General features: G+C 39.6%; 1 protein-coding gene across 2 annotated transcripts in view; it reads right to left on the reverse strand.

Annotated features, from left to right (window-relative positions):
- The window catches only part of pxylp1 (2-phosphoxylose phosphatase 1), a 201,686-nt gene extending 178,210 nt beyond the window's left edge, over positions 1-23,476 (reverse strand). For both annotated transcript variants that reach the window (XM_041204152.1, XM_041204142.1), the window contains exons 1-2: positions 23,073-23,476; positions 10,039-10,171 (exon numbers count right to left, since the gene is read on the reverse strand). In XM_041204152.1, coding sequence (XP_041060086.1) covers positions 10,039-10,171; positions 23,073-23,123 — 184 coding nt within the window. In that variant the 5' untranslated portion in view covers positions 23,124-23,476. The remainder of the gene's footprint in view (positions 1-10,038; positions 10,172-23,072) is intronic.
- Between the last annotated feature and the right edge of the window lie 1,079 nt (positions 23,477-24,555).

The following is a 24,555-nucleotide window of genomic DNA, read 5'->3' on the forward strand; positions in this document are numbered from 1 at the left end:
TAGTGTGTGTGTGTGAGCATGAGTGAGTGTGCGTAAGAGTGAGTGAGTGTGTGTGTGAGCGAGTCTGTTTGTGTGTGTGAGCGAGTCTGTTTGTGCGTGTGAGCAAGTGTGTGCGTGTATGTGTGAGCGAGTGTGTGTGTGTGAGCGAGTGTGTGTCCATGTGAGCGAGTGTGTGTGTGTGAGCGAGTGTGTGTGTGTGAGCGAGTGTGTGTGTGTGTGCGAGCGAGTGTGTGTGAGCGAGCGAGTGTGTGTGAGCATGTGAGAGAGTGTGCGGGTGTGAGAGAGGGAGTGTGTGTATGTGTGTGTGCGAGTGTGTGTGTCTGGTTCACTCAACAGTTTCAGGGTTCACACTCACCCTTACCCCCACACACCAACAACTGTGGGTGAAGGTGAGTGAACGAGCACCCTGAGACTGGAAGTGAGCCAGACATACAATCTGATCCTCTCACACTGAAATGGTCATCTTTATTAATTACTTTTTTAAAATTATCAATTTATTGCTCTGACGTTGCTTTATTTCTGCTCAGCAAGTTGTTTCTTTTCTTCATACCTCAACATTTTATTGACATTCATGTTTAATGTTGTGCCAAACATTATCTTTCTGAAATTTTTTCAATGGCCCCCCAAAGTGAGAAAAAATTGAAATGTAGCCCCCCACATGAGAAGGTTGGACAAACCTGCTCTAAATTAAGATGCATAAAATTAAGACTGTATTTTGGCTATCAATTTTTATGACAAAAAGTAGCTTCTAATAGCGCATTCAAAATAATTTATCATCTCAGCCAAATTAGAAGCAATAATAGTCGCAACCATAAAACCTGGTGCTAGAACCAAGATATTATCTATAACAATGGTGTAGCTATATCACTTGAACAGGTTTATTTAGAGCACGATGATGCTTTTTGTTAAAATAACCATTTAAAATTGCAAAGTGCAGTATAATGATTTGCATTTTATCCCCACAATAAAAATGTCTCTTACATTCTTGACTCAGTAGTTTTTAGGCTTTTTTCATGTTAATGGGATCCAACTGCAAAAGATTTAGAGCAGCAAAAGAGATGTCAAAAAGCCACATGCGGCTCCAGAACCACAGGTTGCTGACTTCTGTCTTAGGGTAACCCAAAGCACCTCACAGCCAATTCATTACTTAGAACCATAAAGAACCATAAAGCACAGAAGGCCATTCAGCCCATCATTTCTATCCTATTTACTGGATCAGTCCAAAACTTATCTCACTGCCCCAAATTCTCCTGGTTGTCATGTGTATCTTCGTTTGCTTCAAATGATTACTCAACTTTCCTTCAGAAGATGGAATGATCTGCTCACTCTGAGCAGCAATTTTAAATTGATGACCCATCATCATTAACACTCAAATTCATAATCTCAGAACTTCCATTAAATTTTCTCTCAGCCCCTCTATTCCAGTATGTCAAAATGATTAAGTCATTCCATGGCTAGTAGCCACCATAGGTTATTAGTTGCATTATTAACCAGGTGAACCAAATCATGACTGCACTTTATTTAATTATATATCAGTTTGAATAGACCATGTGGAGCGTCCCTACCTCTGGGCCAGAAGCTCCGGGTTCACACACCAGGATTTGTTGGCCAAGAAAGGAATATTCAGGATACTGTTGAATGGGCTGATAATATGCCCAGGAATCCTTCTACCACCTTCACTCTCTTCCCACAAGGGGTTAAAATGTCTAAGGATTCACTTAAAAAAAAAAGAACATTGACTTAATGGTGTCCTCCTCTTACAGAGAGGCTAGTGGCATTGTATTTTTGGTTAGATGGCAGTTGCTTCCAAATAGCACTCTCTTGGTCAATATCAAAATAGTCCTCTGCTCCAGAGAAATATTTTGATGTTTTAAGTCTATCCCAGTAACAAAGCTTCCCAACTTAGGCATCGTTCTGATGAAACTACATTGTACATACTCTACAGGATAAACCTTGAACTCGCTAACCGGTCGTAAAACAGGTTATGTGAATTGTCTGCCCATTATTCAAATCAATGGAAATAAAAATCAGGTAATTTCTAAAACTGTGCATTGTTCTTCAAACTATTGACATACTAAATGTGCTGTACCAATGTATTACCTCTTTAGTCTTTTATTCTCTATTTTTAGACCACAAAATTTGATTGATCCTTTTTGTCACTATATTCACCTGTAGTTGCACTTCCAGGGCAATATGTATTGAAACCCCTATGTCTCTCTACCCCCAACTTCAGCCTCTTTCCATTGAATGAACTCCCAAAACTTGACTTGCATCTATATATTATTATTATATAGAGCAAAAGAGGAACTATCATTGACCTTTGGGACAAATCACTTCCAATCCTTCTCCATGTGCCTGAATTCTTCTAGTCAGCATCTCGTGAGAGTCTGTATTAAATATCTTCTGAAAATCTATATATGCTGTATCTTCTTCCCTTCATCTATATTGTTGGTCACTTCTTGAAAAAAAAATATTGAAGTTGTTAAGTATGACTTGGCTTTAACAGTTCCATGTCAGCTGTCCTTCATTTATCCATGCATTTTTAAATGCTCATGTATTCTAATGTGAATTATGAATTGTAAGAGTTTATCCACAACTAACACAAGACTAACTGATCCATAGTCACTCAGTTTTATCCTACTCTTCCTTCTGAAACCAGGGTGCTGCTTTTACCCTGTTTGCATATTTAAATAGGACTGAAGATTTGCAGCCAGTGTCTGTGCTATCATCCTTCTTTGGCATGCATCCATGACTGTTCATTCAGATTCAGTGACTTAATCCACACAACATCTTCCTTTATCAGATGTCCTCTTTCATCCCCAAATGGTACTTTAACTATTTTTTACTTGTTAAATATTAATTAAATCCCTTACTATTTCCTTTCATATGAGCTGCTAACTTTTTTTGAATTCCCTTTTAACCTTATTAATCTTACCTTTCATCTCCGTAGTACACTGCCTGTATACCTCATGATTACCTTTGGTATTTGTATTCTATTTTGTATTTTGTATTTCCATCACAAATTTGAAAATTTTCCACAGCTGATCCAGCTACCTGTTAATTTTTATACCCAGTTAATTTGGACCAAAACCATTCTTGTTTCACTGAACTTTAACTTTTCCAATCCAGCACTCTTAGCTTTGACTCTTCATTATACTTTTTAATTTGACATTGAACATAGTATTGTGACTGCTATTTCCCAGTTATCCTCCAACTGTCAGTAATTTGCCTTTTTTAATTTCTCAGAATGATATTGACCTGAAATAACCTAATCTAGACAGCAGACTTGGGTGTATTTTAAAAAGCATTTCCCACTTCGACCACATGCATTTCATTCTATTTAAGAATAGTTATAGCGATTCAATATTATTTCCCTGTATTTTGTTTGTAAATTACGTACATTATAAATTCCAAGAGTTATTTTCTTATCTCTTAATTCCATCCATACAAAAACTGTCTAATGCAAACCCTGGTTCCACAGTACATTCTAGCACTGTGTAGAAATTCTTCACCAACATTACCACATTATCCTATCTCTGCGGAAAATCTTATAACTAGAACATTAAGTTTCCAGTCTGTTCCAAATATAAAACACATTAGAGCTACTCATCATGTCCCTCCATGGTAATTAATGGTTCTAACTTTCCAATTTCATTTTTAATGCTTTGTGCATTCATGTACATACCACTGAATCCTGACTCCAATCCGCTGAAACATAGACCTTTATTCATTTTACTGGTATTCTCATTTAATTTTTAATATTTCTTGTCTCTTCTATAAAAACGTTATTATGTCCTACAATCACATTGTCTCTTGCTTTCTTTTTCTCCTCAGATAACATTTTCTCATTATTTATTTCAACTCTGCTTCTATTGTAATAGTTTTATAAATCCTTTTCTTCTTTGACAGTCTCAATATTTGATTATACACACACCACACCTCATTAACTTAAATGCTACTCCACTGTTCTTTTACCCTCTGCACAAAAGACTTTGGTTCTCTTTCAGTGAAGGTCATTCTTTTGATTATAGTCTTCCCTTGTTCCAGAACTCACTCTAGTGCTCTGCGAATGTAAACTCATTCATCCTTGCACCAGCCCTGCAGGCCCGCATTCACCTTCTTAATCTTTCTACCTTTAGCATCAGCACATGGCACAGATAAAAAATTTAGTGATTACTACACTTCTGATTTTGCCAGCTGAGTCAGCAGCACAGCCTAATATCTGCATTCTGTCAACATTTTTATGGGCAGTCCTAGCTAAACCAGGCATGACCTGCTGAAATAGTAGTCCTGATCACGAAAACTTTTAAATGGAAATGACCTAAAGATGGGTCTTGAAAATTTCAAGTGATGGGGGTGTGGCTATTTCTTTGACAGTTTGTTCCATTGTGGGATTGTCCTTGGGGAGAAAGATTGTTGATACACTGTCTTGGAAACAAATGGCCTTTGCAGTTTGTGTGGGTGGCTACCATACGTTTTATCATTGCTGGAGGGCACCAGAAACTTTTTCTTTATTCTTTCATGGGATGTGGGCATTGCTGATAAGGCCAGCTTTTGTTGCCCACCTTAATTGCCCTTGAACTGAGTGGCTTGGTAGGCCATTTCAGAGGGCGGTCAAGAGTGCTGGTGTGTAGCTCCACTTGCTGGCAACAAATTACCAATAGAAAAACAGTCATGATATGAATGAAAAATTTAAGCTTCTGACAGATTGGCTGACCTATCCTTGCTGCCTGTGTGTCTTAGAACATGGACCATGCCTCAGAAATGTTTCTTTCAGCCATGGTAATTTTTGGTATTTTGTACTGAACTCTAGCATTATCCCTATGCTGGATAGAGTAGGGAAAACCACCTTCTAAATCATGATATTTCTCATGCCCCATCCTTGCCCCCTCATATTCCCCATGCTCCCTCCATGAGCCCATGTATCGCCCATACCCACTCATCCAGTATCCACTAAATGTAGACCTCAGGAGCCTTATCTTTGAAATGGAGATGAAAATAAATTAAACTTCTAATATGTAATAGAACGCTCACTTTAACATACTTCCTCCTGATAAAGTTCTCATTGATTTGACTCATTCATAAAACGTAAATCCCCACAACTGCTCAAACTGGTGTAAAACAAACAAACATCTATTTCACTAACCATATTAAAGACAGATAATCCTTTAATAACATTAATCCTTTAATAATATCTTAAAACTGCCAATGAATATGTGAACAAAGCCCCCACTGAGACAAGTGGTTCAGGAACTTTTGAAACTCATCCAAGCATTCGTAATGGGCTCAGCTGTAATAAATGTAAACAATGGAGTCTATTGAAGCTGAAAAACCATATGCCTTTTCTTTCCTAAGCTATACTAGATGTCTTGTCAATCAAAGCAGCTTAGGAGCGGATGGTTTTTTTTCCCAAAATGGAAGCTAAAGTTTCTTTTTCATTTTATAAGGACTCTAGGCATTTAAACCACTTCAGATTTTTACACTAGAGATCGCAAGCATCATTATCTGCAGTTCTGAATGCATTAGAGCAAATTGGAAAAGTACTCAAACGCATCTCAAAACTTACGCAATGTTGATCAATGGTCAACTTACCTTTGCAGGACAGAGCACTATAATCAATCACTGCAGTAAAAACACATCTAACTTACAATACAGTATCTAACTATTGAAACTGAAAGAACAAATTATTATATTTCAAAGCCTGTCAATGAAATAATTCCAGGGGGCGATGGCTGATTTTTTGCTGTTTCTTCTCCTTCAATTGGGGTTTATGCCTCCTCTGAGAGGCCATGAACCATGTCTGCTTACTGCAGCAGCCCAACTCCACTAAAATTCTGGGATGGCAGGTGGGGGTGTTAAACTGCAAGGTAACTGGCAAGGGCAAGTGTGCTGCGTGCAGGCCAACTGCCCACATTTTTATTCAATGCTGGCAAAAATTGCCAGAAATGAGAATGGAGGCAGGAAACCCAGAATTGGGCCCCATCCGCAATTTTTAAAGGGCACCAGAGTCAGCAAAAATCTGAGCTGGTTGTTTCCCAATTCCATTAAAACGCTTTTTGAAATTCTGCCCAATTGAATGATTTATAGGATTGGTTTACAGCCCAGTAGATTGAAATGTGAAAGTCCCATGAGATTGAGAATCAAAACTCCCTGGCACACTCCCACTGCAGGTCTGGTGGAAGAGCACCAGAAGGGTCTGTACTTACACTGAGGCCCAAATTTGTCAGGTGCTTGCCTTATGAGACAAGTGGTTGCCAACCAACATCCAAGTTGGAAACTCAGACTGCTGTCACAATGGCTGTGGATTACAATGGCCCAAATTTAGCAGTCCCAATAGCAGAAAATGCTGGGACCTTTGTTGCTACTGAGGCCCACCATGGCATCGCAACTTCTGGTGACTGTGCTTGCACCAAAAACCAGAAGTTGTGGTGCACCTCAATGGGCTCTGGAGGCACGTATGTTGATGGTCCCACCATATTGTATTGTGAAGCAGCAGGGATCTGTAATTTGACAGTTAGGACTACTTGCCGACCAGTTGCTCTGATTTTCATGATGACTTATTTAGGGCTGGTATCAGTAGGTGCAGAGCCTGCTTGGCACATCCACATCTATAAATGCCATTGAAAGGAATATACTGCTTCTGTTTAATTCTTACTTGGCGTCTTCACTTCATTTTTAAGGATTTTTAAAAATTCTTCAAAACAAAACTAATATTTGGGTACACGAGGCGGATACCGGTGAATAAAACCAGAGGTAGGTTCAGTAATGTTTGGAAATGGGAGATATGAAGAACACGGAATTATTTTGGTAATTTTAAAAAATGAGAATGACCTTTAATTTGAATCAGTACTGAAAATGCCAGCATCGTTGTGATTGATGACAATTTACTCCTCTGTCTCCCTGGAAAGCTGATATTCCTGACTGGATAGCAAAATGCTCTCCATCAATGCAGATGTACTTATTGGAATATCAAAGTTCTACTGTGTTGTGGTTTCTCAGCAGCCAAATACTTGAAACATATTATGAGTTATGAAAATAATACTTGGGTGTAACTGAGAAGTGAATAGCAAATTATTGCAGGGACCAATTAATATAATGTTACATAATTTCCTAACAACATGCCTGTTGCTTGGCAACATTTCTGATATTTGACCTTTTTCTGAATAAATTATTACTGTCTCACTTTGATTGAATCTGTTCTAGTCTGATCCCTGTAGTTTGCTAAGATTTTTGCATTAAAGCATGATTGTTTGTTTGATGGTTGTTTTTAGGGCAACTGTATGTTTTAATCACAACAGATCAAAGACCAGAGATCAGTTTTTTATCAACCCCAAATGGGTGATGCGATGACATCTTGGGGCCTCAAAGGGGAAACAACAAATGTGATAGGGGGCGAGGGAGGAAAACCCATGTATTATTCTTTTAGTAACTAAGGAAACATGAATCACCATAACTGAAATTATGAAGCATTTCCATTTTACTTGGTAAACTTTAGTCTAGCAAATCTTCTCTCGTTTTGTAGGCTGGTGCACTCCCTGTTGCGAAGCTAATGCTAGCTCTGTTCATCTGTGCTTTCACAAATTTGCCTTAAATATTGTCAGAAGAGATTCAGTTTTAGCCTTAAGGATGCTAATCTGTTGAAGAGGTGGAAAACGTCAACCACATTGTCAGGGCCTGATGTACAAATACTTAATAAGGTATTAAAGACTGCCTGCTACAATTGTGCGGGCGTTTCTTTTCAAAATAGTGTTTTTTCAAACCATCAATAAATGCCCCACTGCAACAGTTAGTGCCACATCATAATCAATTTACACATCTTCCTTAAGGTATCTATAAATCAACATTTTAAGCTTCTAACAAAAAGCCCTGCATAACCCTCAATGCTGGTGGGGTCCAGCAAATCCATCTCGGACTCCTCCTGGGGTCCCAGTATCACAGTCATTAGCCAATTCAATTCACTCTGCTTAATATCAAGAAATGGCTGGAGGCACTGGATACTGCAAAGGCTATGGGCCCAGCAATGTCGGTTGTTGTACTGAAGGCTTTTGCTCCAGAACTACCCAAACTCAAAGCCAAGCTGTTCTAGTAATGCGACATCACTGGTATCTACCTGGTAAAGTGAAAAATTGCCCAAGTGCGTCCTGTCCATTAAAAAAGGACAAATAGTATCCAATATGTACCGCCCCATCAGTCTACCCTCAATCATCAGAAAAGTGACAGAAGGTGTCATTGACTGTGCTATCAAGTGGCTCTTCCTTAGCAATAATCTGCTCACTAATGCTCAGTTTGGGTTTCATCAGATGCAGTTGACTCCTGACCTCATTACAGCCTTGGTTCAAAACTGGACAAAAGAGCTAAATTCCAGAAGTAAAGTGACAGTGACTGCCCTTGATATCAAGGCAACATTGTGGCATCAAGGAGCCTTAGTAAAATTGAAGTTAATGAGAATCTGGGGGGAAAGCTCTCCATTGGTTGGAGTCATACCTAACACAAAGGAACATGGTTGTGGCTGTTGGAGGCCAACGATCTTAGCCCCAGGGCATCGCTATGGGAGTTTCTCAGGTCAGTGTCCTAGGCTCAATCATCTTCAGCTGCTTCGTTAATAAATTTCCCTGCATCATAAGGTCAGATGTAGGGATGTTCGCTAATGATCGAACAGTATTCAGTTGCATTCACAACTCTTCAGATAATAAGCAGTCCATGCCAACATGACAAGTGGCAAGTAAGAAATGCACCATATAATTGTCAGGAAATGACCAACTTCAACAAGAGAGAATTAAGCCAACTCCCCTTGACATACAATGATATTGCTATCACCGAATCCTCCATCATTAACATCCTTGGCGGAGGGGTGGGGGCAGGGTGAAGGTCACCATTGTCCATTAAATTAACTGGACCACCCACATAAATACTGTGGCTACAAGGGTAGGAAAGAGGCCAGTAACTCACATCCTGACTCCTGAAAGCCTGCCCACTATCTACAAGCTACAAGATAGGAGTGTGATGGAACATTCTCTACTTATTTGGATGAGTGCAGCTCCAACAACACTCAAGACACCATCCAGGACAAAGCAGCCTGCATGATTGACACTCATCCACCACCGGCACGCAGTAGCAGTATTATGTACCATCTACAAGGTGCACTGCAGCAACTCACTAGGGCTCCTTTGACAGCAGTTTCCAAACCCACGACGTCTACCATCTAGAATGACAAGCGAAGCAGATTCAAGTGAACACCACCACTTGCAATTTCCTCTCCAAGTCACACACCTGACTTGGTCTTATATCACCATTCCCTCATTGTCGCTGGGTCAAAATCCTTTATCTCCTTTCCTAACAGCATTGTGGGTGTACCTTTACTACATGAACTGTGGTGTTTCAGGGTAGCGGCTCACCACCACCTTCTCAAGGGCAATTAGGGATGGGCTATAAATGCTGGGCTTGCCAGTGACATCCACATCCCATAATTAATATAAAAAAAGTCTCTAAAGCCTGATATGAGTTTAATATCATTTCAAAATTCATTTAATAGCATAATAACACGAGATTACATTTAATCCAGAAAGAAGATTACTACTACTAGATTAATTGTTAATCCTCAATTCGCCCAATCCTATATGGATTCAGCACTGGGCATTTACACTAATAGACAAAGTCTGCTCCACAAAATGCAATTCAACTACTGATGGAGAAATCATGGACAAACATTAAATTATAACAGTTGTAATGCATTTTTCTCCTGTCTATTTTATACTTTAAAAGAGTTAACATTTTTAAAAAAAGGATTGTTTGAAAAAGAAAAATCAAATAACTGTGATCAAAAAATATTTTTATACTACACTAAAAATTACTTATATAATTTCCACCCTTAGAACTAATTTGTAGATCAGTGCATCTGCTTAAAGGTTTCAGACAATGGTACACCAGCAGCAGAGAAGGGCTGTTTCCAAAGTGTGCCTTTTATTTCAGTGTCTTGCATCAGCACTGCTAGGTTTATTGCTTATTTATCAGAAGTCAATCAGTGGGAGCTGTACTTACAGAACTGCAGGCTGAGGCTCAGGACAGCCAGCAGGGCAGCTACAGCCAGGAGGAATAGAAAACGGCTTCGGAAAAACATTGTCATGCACATTTTCACACTCCCATTATGACTGGAACTCCAACTCACTCTCCCCTGTGAAGGCAAATGCAAAAATACAGTTAGGCACGAGAAAGAATGAAGAAGTCAATTCCAACATACAGCAACCTAGTTGTTTCACTGGGAAGAACTCAAAGCATGAAGAATGAAGCTTCTGTTGCTATGGCAACTTTCCTTCTTTTTGAAAAAGGTATTCAATTCTGATTAATAGATTACATTTACTCCTGGACAATAACTAGCAATCAAACAACTCTGTTGAAATGAGCGTTTTCTATTACATTGTTTTAAAATGAGCATAGATGAACAAATTTAGCAAAGTTTTGAAAATGATGCTCAGTTCTAATGTCCTAAACACTTTACAATTATTATAAAGAGTTACTAATTAAAAGACTACCAGAATAATTTCAAACCAGACAGAAATCCCTGATATTTTTCATTGGTTGCTTTCAGATTTGGACACCTCTAATTCTCTAAAACATGTTTAGACAAGCAAGCCTTTACTCAGAGATTTTCCACTGAAAGTGGACAGCCAAGACAATGCACATTTCAGTATGAGACAGTTTGAGCACATCAGAAAGGAAGCCAATAATTTACAACTGCATTTCTCTGAACTGGTTAAACAACGAGAAGATCAAACGACATACTGTCAGGATACTTTTCTGTGAATGACAACCTGAAAAATAAGGTATAAAAATATCAAGATGACATTATTGGATTAAAAATGATATAGGTTTACTGTTACTCTCCATGCACGTTAGGCTTGAAATTTTCAATTTATGGGCTCCTATGTTAAATGTCAAGGACACCATTATTGGTTTTCAGAGAAAAGTGAAAATGTTATAGTCAGAATTTTATTATTTTTAGTTAACAAGATCTAATACTGTCGTCATTAAAATGCTGGTGCTGTTTAATGGTAAAATACTGTTATGATCCAAGCTGGGGTTACTCCTGGACAAGCCTGATTCCAGAGTGGAACCCAGCTTGATAGATTCTAAATTTCATTGTTTAGATATGTGGAGAGTAGCTACTGAAGAGGCACAGGGGTCAGCTGATAAAATTTTAACAAAAGAATAAAACATTTATTCAATAAGAAAAGATTAAACATATTACAATTCTCCTTCACTCACAACTAGACTTTTACAGATGTATACAAATTTGTAAGGATAACACAAGTTACTAAAGCTACCTTATACTTCAATGGTCACAGTAAATATACAGTCCATGTACACCTATGGCACCCTGTGGTCAGACACACCACACTCTGAAACCAAGTGACAGAAGCCACCTCAAACAGGTGCTATGGATCTCTCCTCAACTCCCCAGATGCTTGTCAGCCAACCAGTCTCACTGAATTCTGTCCTTCACATGAGGAATTCCAATCTCCACACTCCAGGGTCTCACCTTGGAATCTTCTCCCAAACCAATGCTTTCTCTGAGACACCTTTCACAAGGTTTCACCTCCAGGGTTTCGAACCCTCCTTCTGACGTTCCTCTTCCTTGGGTCACCACATTCAAGCTTTCTTCCATGCACACTCCCCCACCAACTCAGTGTTAACAGTACACCACTACTTCACATGCCCATAGCAAAGAGTTACAGACCTTCAGTTGTCTCTTCGAACCTTCTTGCCTCTTGCAAACTGTTCTCATTTTAAATCTGAAACTTGGAGCCTTTCTCTCTGCCCCTCACTCTTCACTTCATAGGACCTTTTCCCAGATTCCTGTCCTTCCTTTAACTAGAAGGTCTTCTTTGGACTTTCTCTTCTCCCACACCCCTGAACTTTTGAGTTTTTTCTTTACTTGGGACTGGCTCTCTGTCCCTTTGTTCCAGTCTCTCCTGGCGGCAACTTTTAAAAACCAGCTGAACTTCACAGCTTTCAAATCAAAACTGCTTTCTTCTTCTGCATGTGTGTCTGTGGGAGAAACCTGCCTATCTGCACACCCCCCTGCTCCCTCTTGCTAGGAAGCAGAATTGTTCTTCTATGCTTTTACCTTTACTGTCATTTTATTGGGGTTGTAAAACATCTCATTAAAAATGCTAGCAGCCTTTTGAAGTGAAACTAAAACTCCATTTGACCTTTCTTAACACAGATGCAGAAGTAAAATACTCATTCCTAACACCCACAAATACAAGTATAACTTACTTAAGCTATCTCTATTTCCTAACAAGACCAACATTTATTTTTATATTAGTGAAGGGTTATCCAGTTTGGGCATTGAGGAGTGCATTGAGGACTCTTCTGAAGAAGAGTCATACAGACTCGAAACGTTAACTGTCTTTCTCTGCACAGACGCTGTCAGACCTGCTGAGTTTTTCCAGAAATTTTTGTTTTTGTTTGGGCATTGAGGAATTGTTTTCAAACTTTATAAATTGAATGTCATCTACTCATGATTTTACTTTGTTTAATGAACTTTTCTCTCCTTTATCCCTGCTCAACAAATGCTGAAGTAAAAACAGCAAATACACATGGTGATGACAGAGAACAGTGGAAGACCTACACTCCACAAGGAGTAATAAGATTGAATGACAATGATAAATAATGATCCCTCTTCCCTTGAGTACACTGAATCATGCCACAATTACATATGCAGCAATAGTATTCCTCCCCATACCTCATCCCATTATGAAATATCAAAGCGGATGGCCAAAAGCTTAATCAGAGGGAAAGTTTTAAGAATTGTATGAAGCAGAAAGAGAAATAGAGAGGTATAGGGAGGGAATTTCTGAGCTTGGCACCTTGGCAGCTGAAGGCATAGCCACTAACGGTGAAGCAATTAAAATCAGGAATATTCATGAGGCCAGAATTAGAGTGCAGATACCTAAACAAACATTTGTTTCAAATACTAAAACACACAACTAAAAAAAAAACTTACAATTACACTTAGAATTCCTCTGATGGCTCTGTTAGATAAAGCAGTGAATAGCTAAGATATAAAGACCAGAAATTAGAACATCAGTCTGCCCTAAGTCAGCTGATCTCAATCAAAGTGACAGTAGGGACTTTACAGTCAACCTCAGTGCCTCTTGCTATAAAGGGTAAATTGGCCAGGGTACCTAATCCTGCTCTCTCATCAATGATACATTATTAATTGTGAGTGAAGACAGGCCAGGTTCAGTTGTTCTCCCATGGTTGAATAGTCTATTGACATTCACTATCTAAACTCACTCATGAAAAATGGCCAGCTGGGGAAGGTACCAGAGACTGACCAGTAGCTACCATACCGTAACACAGCAAAAAGCTAATACCTTCAAGAGAGGAGTTAAAGACAAAATCTGATTAGAAAGGTGTAGTGTTCAATTCTTCTGTGTTTGAGTCTGTTTATTACTGATGCTCACTGCGCTTGATTGATTAAGCTTGGGTGTGGTCTCAGAAAGGTAAACAAAACTGTGGAAAGAGCTGGAAGCAAAGAGGCATGGAGTAGGCTATTGAAGTATTGTAAATAAAACCTATTACAAATAGAAACTTGTATCATCTTTGCATAGTTGTGAGGGATATAAAATATACAGCAAAAGGGAAGTGAGAAGAAAAACATATATTTATGCTTCCTAGTGTTGTATTGGGTAAACATACTGCTAAAATACACAGAACAATTCAGGTCTAGGGTTCAATCTCAGTCTGTAATATCTTAATGGGTGTCAGTTAGGTCAATAATTAGGAAACTTGGTTTGAAGAACAAAAAAGAGTTTTCCCATTCCTATGATTTCTGTCAAGAAATGTATCAATGTACCCAATCTGCTTTGCAGACACAAAGAATAATCCAATTCAGATGGAGCACTAGAAGGTTGCAATGGTCACAAACTGCACGACAAGCAAAAGTCAAATGGCTTCAGGAGACAAAATAAGCAAGAATAAAATGTTATACATTCACCAAAGACAAAAAAACGTTCATTACAAACACAGAAGCCAAAACGTCATATTAAAAAAAAATACAAAGGTCCAGTTCAGATCAGCCATTAGTAACACCAGAAATAGACAAATTCACCTAAGTCTGTATTGAGGATACAGTTTGTGTGTGATATCACAGAAATTACGAGTTTCCTGGCACCCAGGAACTAATAATCCAGACCAGGTAAGCAGCACAGTATTCAACCTTGGTTGGGGAGAGATTTTCATTCCTTAGATTAGAAACACTTGAAGCAATTTTAGAGGTCAAGCTCTACAACTGCCTTGCCTAGGATCACTTAACAATACAGAACAAGAAACATGTAACCACTGAGTCATCAGTGCAGCCTAAAACTTTCATTCTCCTTCTTAATTCACTATTGTTGAGCCAAAGCAAGCAAATATATACATATTTGAGTTTTCCAGAGTATTGTGTTGTATATTACATGCATTGCATGCAACAAGAATGTCACTGTGAGATATGCCAGGATAGCCACAGGATGCTACCTTCAAAAACAGTTCCTCTGACATGTCCTCCTTCTTCCTTAACCGAGGTTTTCCACCCACAGTCGTTGACAGGGCCCACAACCATGGCCAGCCCATCTCCCACGCATTTGCCCTCATGCCTTCTCCTCCCTCCCAGAAACATGATAGGGTCCCCCTTGTCCTCACTTATCATCCCACCAGCCACCGCATTCAAAGGATCATCCTCCGCCATTTCTGCCAACTCCAGCATGATGCCACCACCAAACACATCTTCCCTTCACCCCCCGGCAGCATTCTGTAGGGATCGTTCCCTCCGGGACACTCTGGTCCACACCTCCATCACCCCCTACTCCTCAACCACCACCTACAGCACCGCCCCAAGCAAACGCAAAAGATGCAACACCTGCCCCTTCACTTCCTCTCTCCTCACCATCCAAGGGCCCAAACACTCCTTTCAAGTGAAGCAGCCTTTCACTTGCATTTCCCCCAACTTAGTCTACTACATTTGTTGCTCCCAATGCGGTCTCCTCTACATTGGAGAGACCAAAAGCAAACTGGGCGACCGCTTTGCAGAACACCTGCGGTCTGTCCGCAAGAATGACCCAAACCTCCCTGTCGCTTGCCATTTTAACACTCCACCCTGTTCTCTTGCCCACATGTCTGTCCTTGGCTTGCTGCATTGTTCCAGTGAAGCTCAACGCAAACTGGAGGAACAGCACCTCATCTTCCGATTAGGCACTTTACAGCCTTCCGGACTGAATATTGAATTCAACAACTTTAGATCTTGAACTCCCTCCTCCATCCCCACCCCCTTTCTGTTTCTTCCCCCTCCCTTTTGTTTTTGTTTTTTCCAATAATTTATATAGATTTTTATTTTCCCACCTATTTCCATTATTTTTAAATCTATTCCTTTTATGCCCTGTTAGTCTTATTCCACCCCACCCCCACTAGAGCTGTACCTTGTGTGTCCTGCCATCCATTCTTAATTAGCACATTCCTATAGATAATATCACCTCCTTCAACACTTCTTTGTTCTTTTGTCTGTGACATCTTTTGATTATCTGCTCCTATCACTGCTTGCTTGTCCCTACAACCACAACCCCCCCTCAACTTCTCTCCCCCCACCCCACCTTAAACCAGCTTATATTTCACCCCTCTCCTAATTTTACTCAGTTCTGTTGAAGGGTCATGAGGACTCGAAACGTCAACTTTTTTCTTCTCCGCCGATGCTGCCAGACCTGCTGAGTTTTTCCACAGCACAATGTGATTGAAATCCTACTTCTACTCGCCTCTCAGCACAGATGTTCAAAATTTTTACATATCAGGGATGTGGAACTTCAATCATGTGTTAAGATGAGAGAAAATTACAACAGAAAGCTAAAGGGAAACTTCATCGAGGTGTGCAGAATCATGAAGGGTTGTGATAGAGTAAATAAGGAGTAACTATTTCCACTGGCAGGAGGGCCAGTAACCAGAGGACCAAATCTATGGCAAAGATAAAAATACCTGGAAAAACTCAGCAGGTCTGGTAGCACCTGCAGAGAGGAATACAGTTAACTAATACAGTCCGTATGACTCTTCAAGAACCAGTGAGAAAATAAGGAGATTTTTTTTTTACTCAATGAGTTGTTATGACCTGGCATGCACTGCCTGGAAGAGTGGTGGAAGCAGATTCAATGATAATACCTTTCGAAGGTAATTAAATAACAAATCATAGGAGTGAAAATAGACAAAAAGCTAGGGAATGGATCTAATCAAATAGCTTTTCCAAAATTTGGCACATACCCAATGGACCAAATGACCTCCTTCTGTGCTGGTGTGAAATTTTGTCCAATAAGGTTCCCATGATATGCCTTAGAATGTTTTACTCTGCAAAAGGTGCTACATAAGTGCAAATTCTTATTGTTGTATGATTCTATACAATTTTTGGATTAGCTTAATTTCACATTTGCTATTTCTCTCACATACTCAAGGCCTAGAAAATGCAGGGAATTGTTCCAAAACTTATTTTAATTGCTGGACTAAACATTTTGTTGCATTTAAGGGACTTAATTAAAGATGCATTCAAGAATTGGAAGGTGGAACTGTTGTTAATCCTCAAATTGCCAAGTGGAAGCCAGCAAAGTGCAATTATATCTTCTGATATATTTCTGACTGACAGCAGTACTATTGTTTAGCTTACACTCTACAGTGAGCCTTTATTTTATGATTTGAAGAAAAACACTTGGAATTCATATTGTGTTAAACTGATAGCAAACTAAAAGCATTGCTGATGTTGTTCATTGTCACTTATCGCCTATATTTCACATTTTGTATGCCATGCTCCAATTTATTGAGCACTACTTTCTGAAAATATTATTCCATTTGTACAATGCTTATATTCTAAAATATAATGTCCAGGATATTGGTATTACCTTAAGACATTTAAGATTGTTGCGATTGCTTTATAAGTAATAGACACACTTCAATAAAAACCAACTATAAACTGAAGCATCTACATCATCTAACATCTAACCTTCACAATTATATGGTTACAAGTGATTTTCTTCAAAAACTGTGCATGCATGAATTGTTTATAAATATGTTCTATTAAAATAATTGCACAGAAGCTTCAAGTTTGTTACGTGACGCGTTTTCCTGAGAGTTTGAATTTTCTCTTGCTGTGTATAGTAATCATTTCTTCATGTATGAAATTGTGGACCAGAATTTAGAAATTGTCACAAGGAACAATCCCTGTGCTGGGATAATCGGGCCCACAAGGTTTATCCAATACTGGGCCTAGGGCCTCACTGACATGAACCAGCAAGCTGCAGACACTTACTGGACATCCTCAAGCAGCTCACCAGCACAAAGGATTTCAATATTGGACTTCAGCATTGCCAGCCCTCAGATCCTGGGAGCAAGCGTTCAGTAGTAAATCAGTATAGTTAAAGCTTCTGCTTCTGCAAGGTCAATTGATCAATTGTTAAACTGCCCATGTGGAAACTAGCTCTTGTGACATTATTCAAACAGAAGGGGAGTTCTCCTAATGTCCTCCCCACCATCCATCCCTTAATGAACAACCCCAAAAATAAATCAACTCATCATTCATCATTCTGCTGTTTGTGGGACCTTGCTATGTGCAAATTGACTACCACATCTACCTACAAAACAAAACTTCAAAGAAAATTAACTGGCTGTACATCAATTTGGTAAGTCCTGATGACATAAAAGGTGCTATCTAAATGAAGTTGTTTCTTTTCAGTCGTTGATCAGGTGTTTTCACAAGTAACAACTCTTAATATAAAAGCAAAATACTGCGGATGCTGAAAATCTGAAATAAAAACAGAAAATGCTGGAAATATTCTGAAGAAGTGTCATACGGCCTCAAAACGTTAACTCCATTTCTCTCTCCACAGATGCTGTCAGACCTGCTGAGTTTTTCCAGCATTTTCTATTTTTATAACAACTCTTAATATTTGTTTTCAAATTTGGATTGAAATAAGCAAATTTAGAATAATCTCAGTTGTTGGAATTGGATAGGACAGCATAACACCTTTTCTGAACGCTGACAATTGATGTGTCACAATCCGTGCGTCTTTTGTGCAAACTGCCAACTGATTTGTGTTTCCTGTCAGATGTTTTAATACTCAAATATATCTAAACAGCACATAAGCAATAAGGCATTTCTAACAATGGAATTGTATCTCCTTTATTTTACTTTAAAAATGCCAAGACTTATATTATGGGAGTGAATGATAAGTGCACTAATATTTTGGATTTCCACATAATTAGAGTTGGTGGGAGCAGTCTGACACATTGGAATTCTATATAAAAAGAGTGAAGGAAACTGGACTAACCCATGTTTAAATATTTACCCCAGCAGCTTCTGACTAGCTGGAGTAACTGTAAAGAGCAAAAGCAATAATCTTTAAACTAAAACAGAAAATGCTGAAAAACTCAGCAGGTCTAGCAGCATCTGTGGAGAGAGAAACAGAGTTAACGTTTCGAGTCCGTGTGACTCTTCTTTAGGGCTCTGAAACGTTAACTCTGTTTCTCTCTCCACAGATGCTGCTAGATCTGCTGAGTTTTCCCAGCATTTTCTGTTTTTGTTTCAGATTCCCAGCATCTGCAGTAATTTGCTCTTATAATAATTTTTGAAGTTTCTTACAAGTTGGTTGGTTTCCATATTCCTGGACTTGCTGGTTAGAGGTTCCCGAAATGATCAAATAAATTAATCTTTTATATCTAAAGGAATAGAATACAACTGAGTAGAAGTCAGGCTTCAGTTATACAAAAATAAAAGCAAAAAACTGCGGATTCTGGAAATCCAAAACAAAAACAAAAATACCTGGAAAAACTCAGCAGATCTGGCAGCATCTGTGGAGAGGAGCACAGTTAACGTTTCGAGTCCGAATGTCCCTTCAACAGAACTAAGGAAAGATAGAAGAGAGGTGAAATATAAGCTAGTTTTGTGGGGGGGAGGGGTGAAGGAATCAAGAAAGGCTAAAAGGTAGAGATAAAACAATGGATGGAAATACATTTAAAAATAATGGAAGTAGTTCAGTTATACAAAATATTGGTTGGGCCACAGCTGGAGTGCTGTCAGCAGTTCTGGGCACCACACCTTAGGAAGAATAGCATAAATTTACTAGAATGCTACCTGGATCCCAAGTATTAAGCTATAAGGAGAGAATAAACAAACCAGAGTTTGTATTTCCTGAAATTTAGAAGGTTAAAGGTTGAGTTGATTGAAGTTATCAAGATATTAAGGTGAAGAGATAGGGTAGATTAGGAAAAACAATTTCCTCTTGTTGGGAAGCCTGGGATGAGGGGGCACAGGTAAAATAATTAGAGCCAGACCATTGAAGAGTAAAACTGTGAAACACTTCTTAACGCAAAGTGTTAGAAGTTTGAAATTCTCTTTTGCAAATGGTGATCGATGCTAGATCAATTGTTAATTTTAAAACTGAGATTGATAGATTTTTGTTAGCCAAATTGATTAAGGGCTTTGGGGAAAAGGTAGGTATATGAAATTAAGTCATAGATCAGCCATGATCTCAGTGAATGGCAAAACAGGCTCGTGTTACTAAGTGATCTACTTTCGTTCCCAGGTTCCACATTTTTTTGCTGAACCTTCCCTTGGAAATCCATGCTCACACCATCTTTCTAAGAAAAGGTTGGAAGAATCTTTACTTTTACTATTAGGCAGAAAATGAGCGGTGCAAATCAGCCACCCATTTTACACCCCACAGTGTCAGCTGCAGCTTAGTTGGTAAAGCTCTTGCCTTTGAGTCAGAAGGTTTCAATGCCCACTCCAGAGCTAGAGTACAAAAATCAGACTGACACTACAGTGCAGTACTGAAGGCCTGCTGCACTGTTGGGGTGATGTCTTTTGGTTGAGATATTAAACTGTGGTCCTGAATGCCCTCTTGAATGGACGTAAAAGATCCCATAACACTACTTCAAAGAAGTGGTTGGGTGTTATGCCTGCTGTCCCATTCAATATATATCCCTCAGTCAACATAGATTATCTGGTCATTAAAACATTCCTGTTTGTGGGAGTTTGCTCCATGCAAATTGGCTACTGTGGTTTCTACATTACTATAATGACAATACTTCAGGAGTATTTCCTTGGCTGTAAAGTGCTTTGAGATGTCCGGTGGCCATGAAAGGAGCGATATAAATGCAAGTCCTTCTTTTCACCTCATTTTCATTTCTATTGACTTCAGAATGAGTGCAGATTGGCAGTATTGATGGAAAGTATTCAACCAAAACATCAACCTCTCCTTAGGGCTAACGTGGTTTTCCAGTAATTTATGTTTTTAAAATTTCTAAAGGTACTGATGACTTTAACTGCATACAGATCTACATAAAAGCCCCTTCACAAAATTGCAGCCTAGCCTGATTATGTTTACACATTCTTTCCAGAAAGGATTGGATAGCAATCAGGAGGAACACCTCTGGTTAATTTTCTCCTTTCTATCTCAGGGGGTGCTGACAGCAATTTTGGCATCTCCACTCTTACCCAGACTAAGACAGCTAACATAACACAAAGAAGAATTGATACTAGGATCTCCTCAATTCTGGGGCCAATAGGGGAAGTTCATCATCTTCCTCCAAAAGAAAAAATACATGTACTTGGTCTATTCATTGGTATAAACAAGGCTGAAATAGGGTCAGAACAATTAACTACATTGCTTTATTTTATAAACATTGTGGAATGCATGTGCATGACTCACTCCCATCAGAGCAGCCCTAAAAGAAAGCCTATCACTTAGCTAAACTCTGTCATTTTAAAAAAATTAAAGAACAAAAGCTTGTGGAATTTTAATCTTTCCAGCTCAGATATCATTGACCTTTGACTTCCATCTATTTATTCAATTGGCTTCAAATCCATATCTCTACTACTATACTTTCCAGATCTCATGAATTTGAATGGACACCACCAGTCTCTTTTGAGAATTGAAATCAGAAAATATTTTAACGAGTACAGGTATTTTGAATTGTCAACCAGTATAAACAAGGCAGCTATACTGAATCCAATCACATGATTCAAAATACAGAATCCACAGAACCCGGTCTCAGCATAAATCGAGTGTACACAAGGGTAACCAGCTTACAGCCCTGGAGTAAAACAGCAGCCATCTTGGTTTACAGACAAAGAACCTATAAACTCACAGAAACATATTTAAATTGGAATTCCTTTGCATGTTCTGCATCACATCCTGGGTATCATAACCCACACCAATCTCACTTACCCATCAGTCCTGTGTTTGCTGACTTACATTAGCTCCCAATCCACCAATGCCTCACATTTAAAATTCTCATCCTCATTTTCAAAACACCACCATGGCCTTGTCCCCTCAATCTCTGTAACCTTCTTCAGCCCTACAAACCTCCAAGAACTATGCCTCCCTTAAAATCGGGCCTCTTATCTGGGGCGGCAGAATTTTCAACTATCAAGGCCTTATTTAAAACTTACTTTCTTGATTAAGTTCTTTGTCTCCCCTTCTCATGTCTCATTCTTAACTCGGTGTCATATCTGTCTGATTACACTCTGTGAAATACCTTGGGATGTCTCTTATGTTAAAGGGGCTGTATAAGTGCAAGCTGTTGCTATTGTAATCTCTGCTGATGTCCACAATAGAAATATTTATGTAAACATACTCTTTCCAGGCTACCACTCTCGGTGCAATACTGTGAAAATGCTAAACTGAGAGAGATATCTCCTTTCAGATGAGGCATTAAACTGAGGCCCACATCTGAGATCTATTGAAATTTGGCTGCCACATTTCCTACATTACACCAGTCCTTCAAAAGTCCTTCATTTGCTTTAAGGGTTTTGGGATATCCCGAGGTTGTTAGAAATGCCACTTCTTACCTTTCTTTCAGAAAATACATGTGAATACACTTCCTTAATAATTCAGGAAAAAAAATACATATTGTTTACCTTGCTTTCAATTGCTAAAAATTGTAATGTAGAAGTTTTCAGTGAAACGGTTAAAGCATTTGTTGCATCATAAACTTATATCAGCTGCCAACATGGCAGAAGTGTTTTGGCAGACTGCCATTCCTGGAGCTGATCCCATTCAGTGACATGCACTGAGGCATTTCGACCCTTCAAGAGCAGAACTTGTGGCTACAGGTACATCTGGCTTGTGTTTCAAATTCACCCACTCTAATTCACCTTGCATCCCATCCTTCCTCTGTTTCCTTCTCAAATTCTATGGCCAAAAGAATGCATATTTTCAGAATGTGTTGACTGACCTGAGTGTTCCTAGCATTTTCTGTGTTTCAGAAGATATGGGTGTGTGTGTGTAAATAAGTGAGATGTCACATTGTTACAGCGCTTGACACACTTTAAATGTCTTTTGTTGTCAGATCCAGAAACTGAGCTTGTCATTCACATCAATGGGATTGAGATAAATCACAAGTAAATCTAGGCCATAAACATTGTAAAAGCCACTTGATAGTCCCCATAGTGCTGCATCCCAAAATTAATCTGCTGGTCAATTCAGGGAATTAAACTCAAAGCTTTATGTAAATTTCACGTCACAGAAAAAACATTCAACAATGCAAATCCTGAATGTAAATCAATATACTACCATTACACAACATGATCCATAATAATATAATTTTGTACATAATTTAGAGCGAAATATACATAGGTGTGAACAGCATTCAGCAAAACACCGATGTGGTGAATTATTTTGATAAATAAGGAAGGAAAAGAAAAGGCTGAATGCAATATTTCGTTTTCCTCAAAACAGCTCACATCCCACACTGCCAAGAGTCTCAGGCGCCAGCTAATATCCTTTGTTATCAATGTAATCCTCAAATCCGTCCAACTGTGTGCTGAGGAATATCACATAAAGCTTGTGCCCAATCGAAGCCAATCTGCGGATGGCTTTTATGGTCACATTGCGGGGAAAGCCTGCTGTTACCAGGTGTTTTTGTTTCAGTTTCGATCTAATTTCACAGATAAAGAGCCAACTCTTTGCACAACAGTGCAGATCAGCAGAGATGATTTTGGAGGGGAGGGGGGGTTGCTCTTCAACCACTTCTTGGAAGCAGTTCCGAGTCCTTACCTTGTGTGGTTCTGGAATGTGAGTGTGAAGCACTGACAGCGTTGCTCGCATCCAACTCTTTGTGCCTCTTTCCCTTTCCTTCGACAGATTGTGACTCACAGTCAGACGCTTGGGGGTGGGGAGCGCTCCTGCCTTTGACGATACTATCACTGTCGTCGTTACCTCGCGTCTCCCCCACACACACACTCAACTCGCACTTCAAGTAATGTGGAAAGGAGAAAAGAAATCCCCGCTGTGAAACTACCACAGGCAGCCTCATCGAACAGGCAAACAATGAAAGCTCCCAAACTAGCGCCAAAGCCACTCACTCATCTGCCCCTCTTTTCACCCAGCTATCAGCCTGTTTCCCACTCCTTAATCGGATAAACTATTGTTCTCTTCCTTTCACCCAGTTCCTAGGAAAAGTATTCAAGAACAAAAAACGTGTAATTCGCTGCCATCTCCTGGTTGAAAGAGGGAGAACAGGCCTAATGGACAAAAAGCCACACAAAGCTGGAGCCACACACACATGCATAGGACGAGCTGCTTCATTTAGCCCGGTACTGAATAGGGAATTGAAACAAAGGCTTGTCAAAGAGATAGCAGTCTTTTCATTTTCATACATTCAATGTCAGTGCACAAAGGCGTTCACTCAAAATAGCTGTCATTTTATTAAATTTAGTTTTTCCTGTTTTCTGCTCAACACACTGACTTTCATTGGGTACGACATGGCAGGAACAATATGCCAACCACGGGCAATTTGGCTATCCAGCCTGTCTCACCAGCAGTGGCTGATAAAATTCAGGATGCATGGAGCCTCACTGCCTTCAGCACCAATTGTGCCTGAGCCCTGCTGCAAATGGAAGAGATCCTGCTCTCTGCATGGGTCTCTTCATGAGAATGGGACCTCCTGCCTATAATATGCAACATTGCATCCATTAGTAGTAGAACTCAGGGAACAGCAGTGTTCAGAGGAGAGGGAAATAGGAAACAATGGAGTGGATTTTCATGCTGGGGGACAAGAAACAGGAGACAGGATGTCCGGGAACCTGCTCCCGATGGGAAGGGGGTTACACTTTGGATTTTTACGGAGGTCCCTCCTTAACTGGCATGGGGACAGGTTCCCTCTCCAATTAGAGGCAGTGGGCAGGTTCTCCAAGCTGGAAAGTCAGTCAGAGGTCTTCCAGCTTGAGAAGAGCAGCAGCATGAAATGGACGGTAAGTAACTGAGAGGACAGTTCAACACTGACTTTTTTTAGAAGTTTAAGTGGCTGGGGAAACCTTTTTACAGGGAGGCCTTTGGCTGCACACACACCCAGGCAGGCAGGAAGGGCCTCTAGGCCTACCTGGCACACTGCCTGCCCCTGCAGCCTTCTGCCAGGTCCCTGCCTCCAGGCACCTAAACTGGCCTCTACCGGTTTGGGTTACTGGCAACCAACTGGAATTTTAAGTGGGCTTTACGTGGCTCTTTATGACACTGCTAGCCTAGGACATGCCTTCAATAT

The sequence above is a fragment of the Carcharodon carcharias genome, chromosome 2 (assembly GCF_017639515.1).
Source record: "Carcharodon carcharias isolate sCarCar2 chromosome 2, sCarCar2.pri, whole genome shotgun sequence".
Lineage (NCBI taxonomy): Eukaryota > Metazoa > Chordata > Chondrichthyes > Lamniformes > Lamnidae > Carcharodon > Carcharodon carcharias.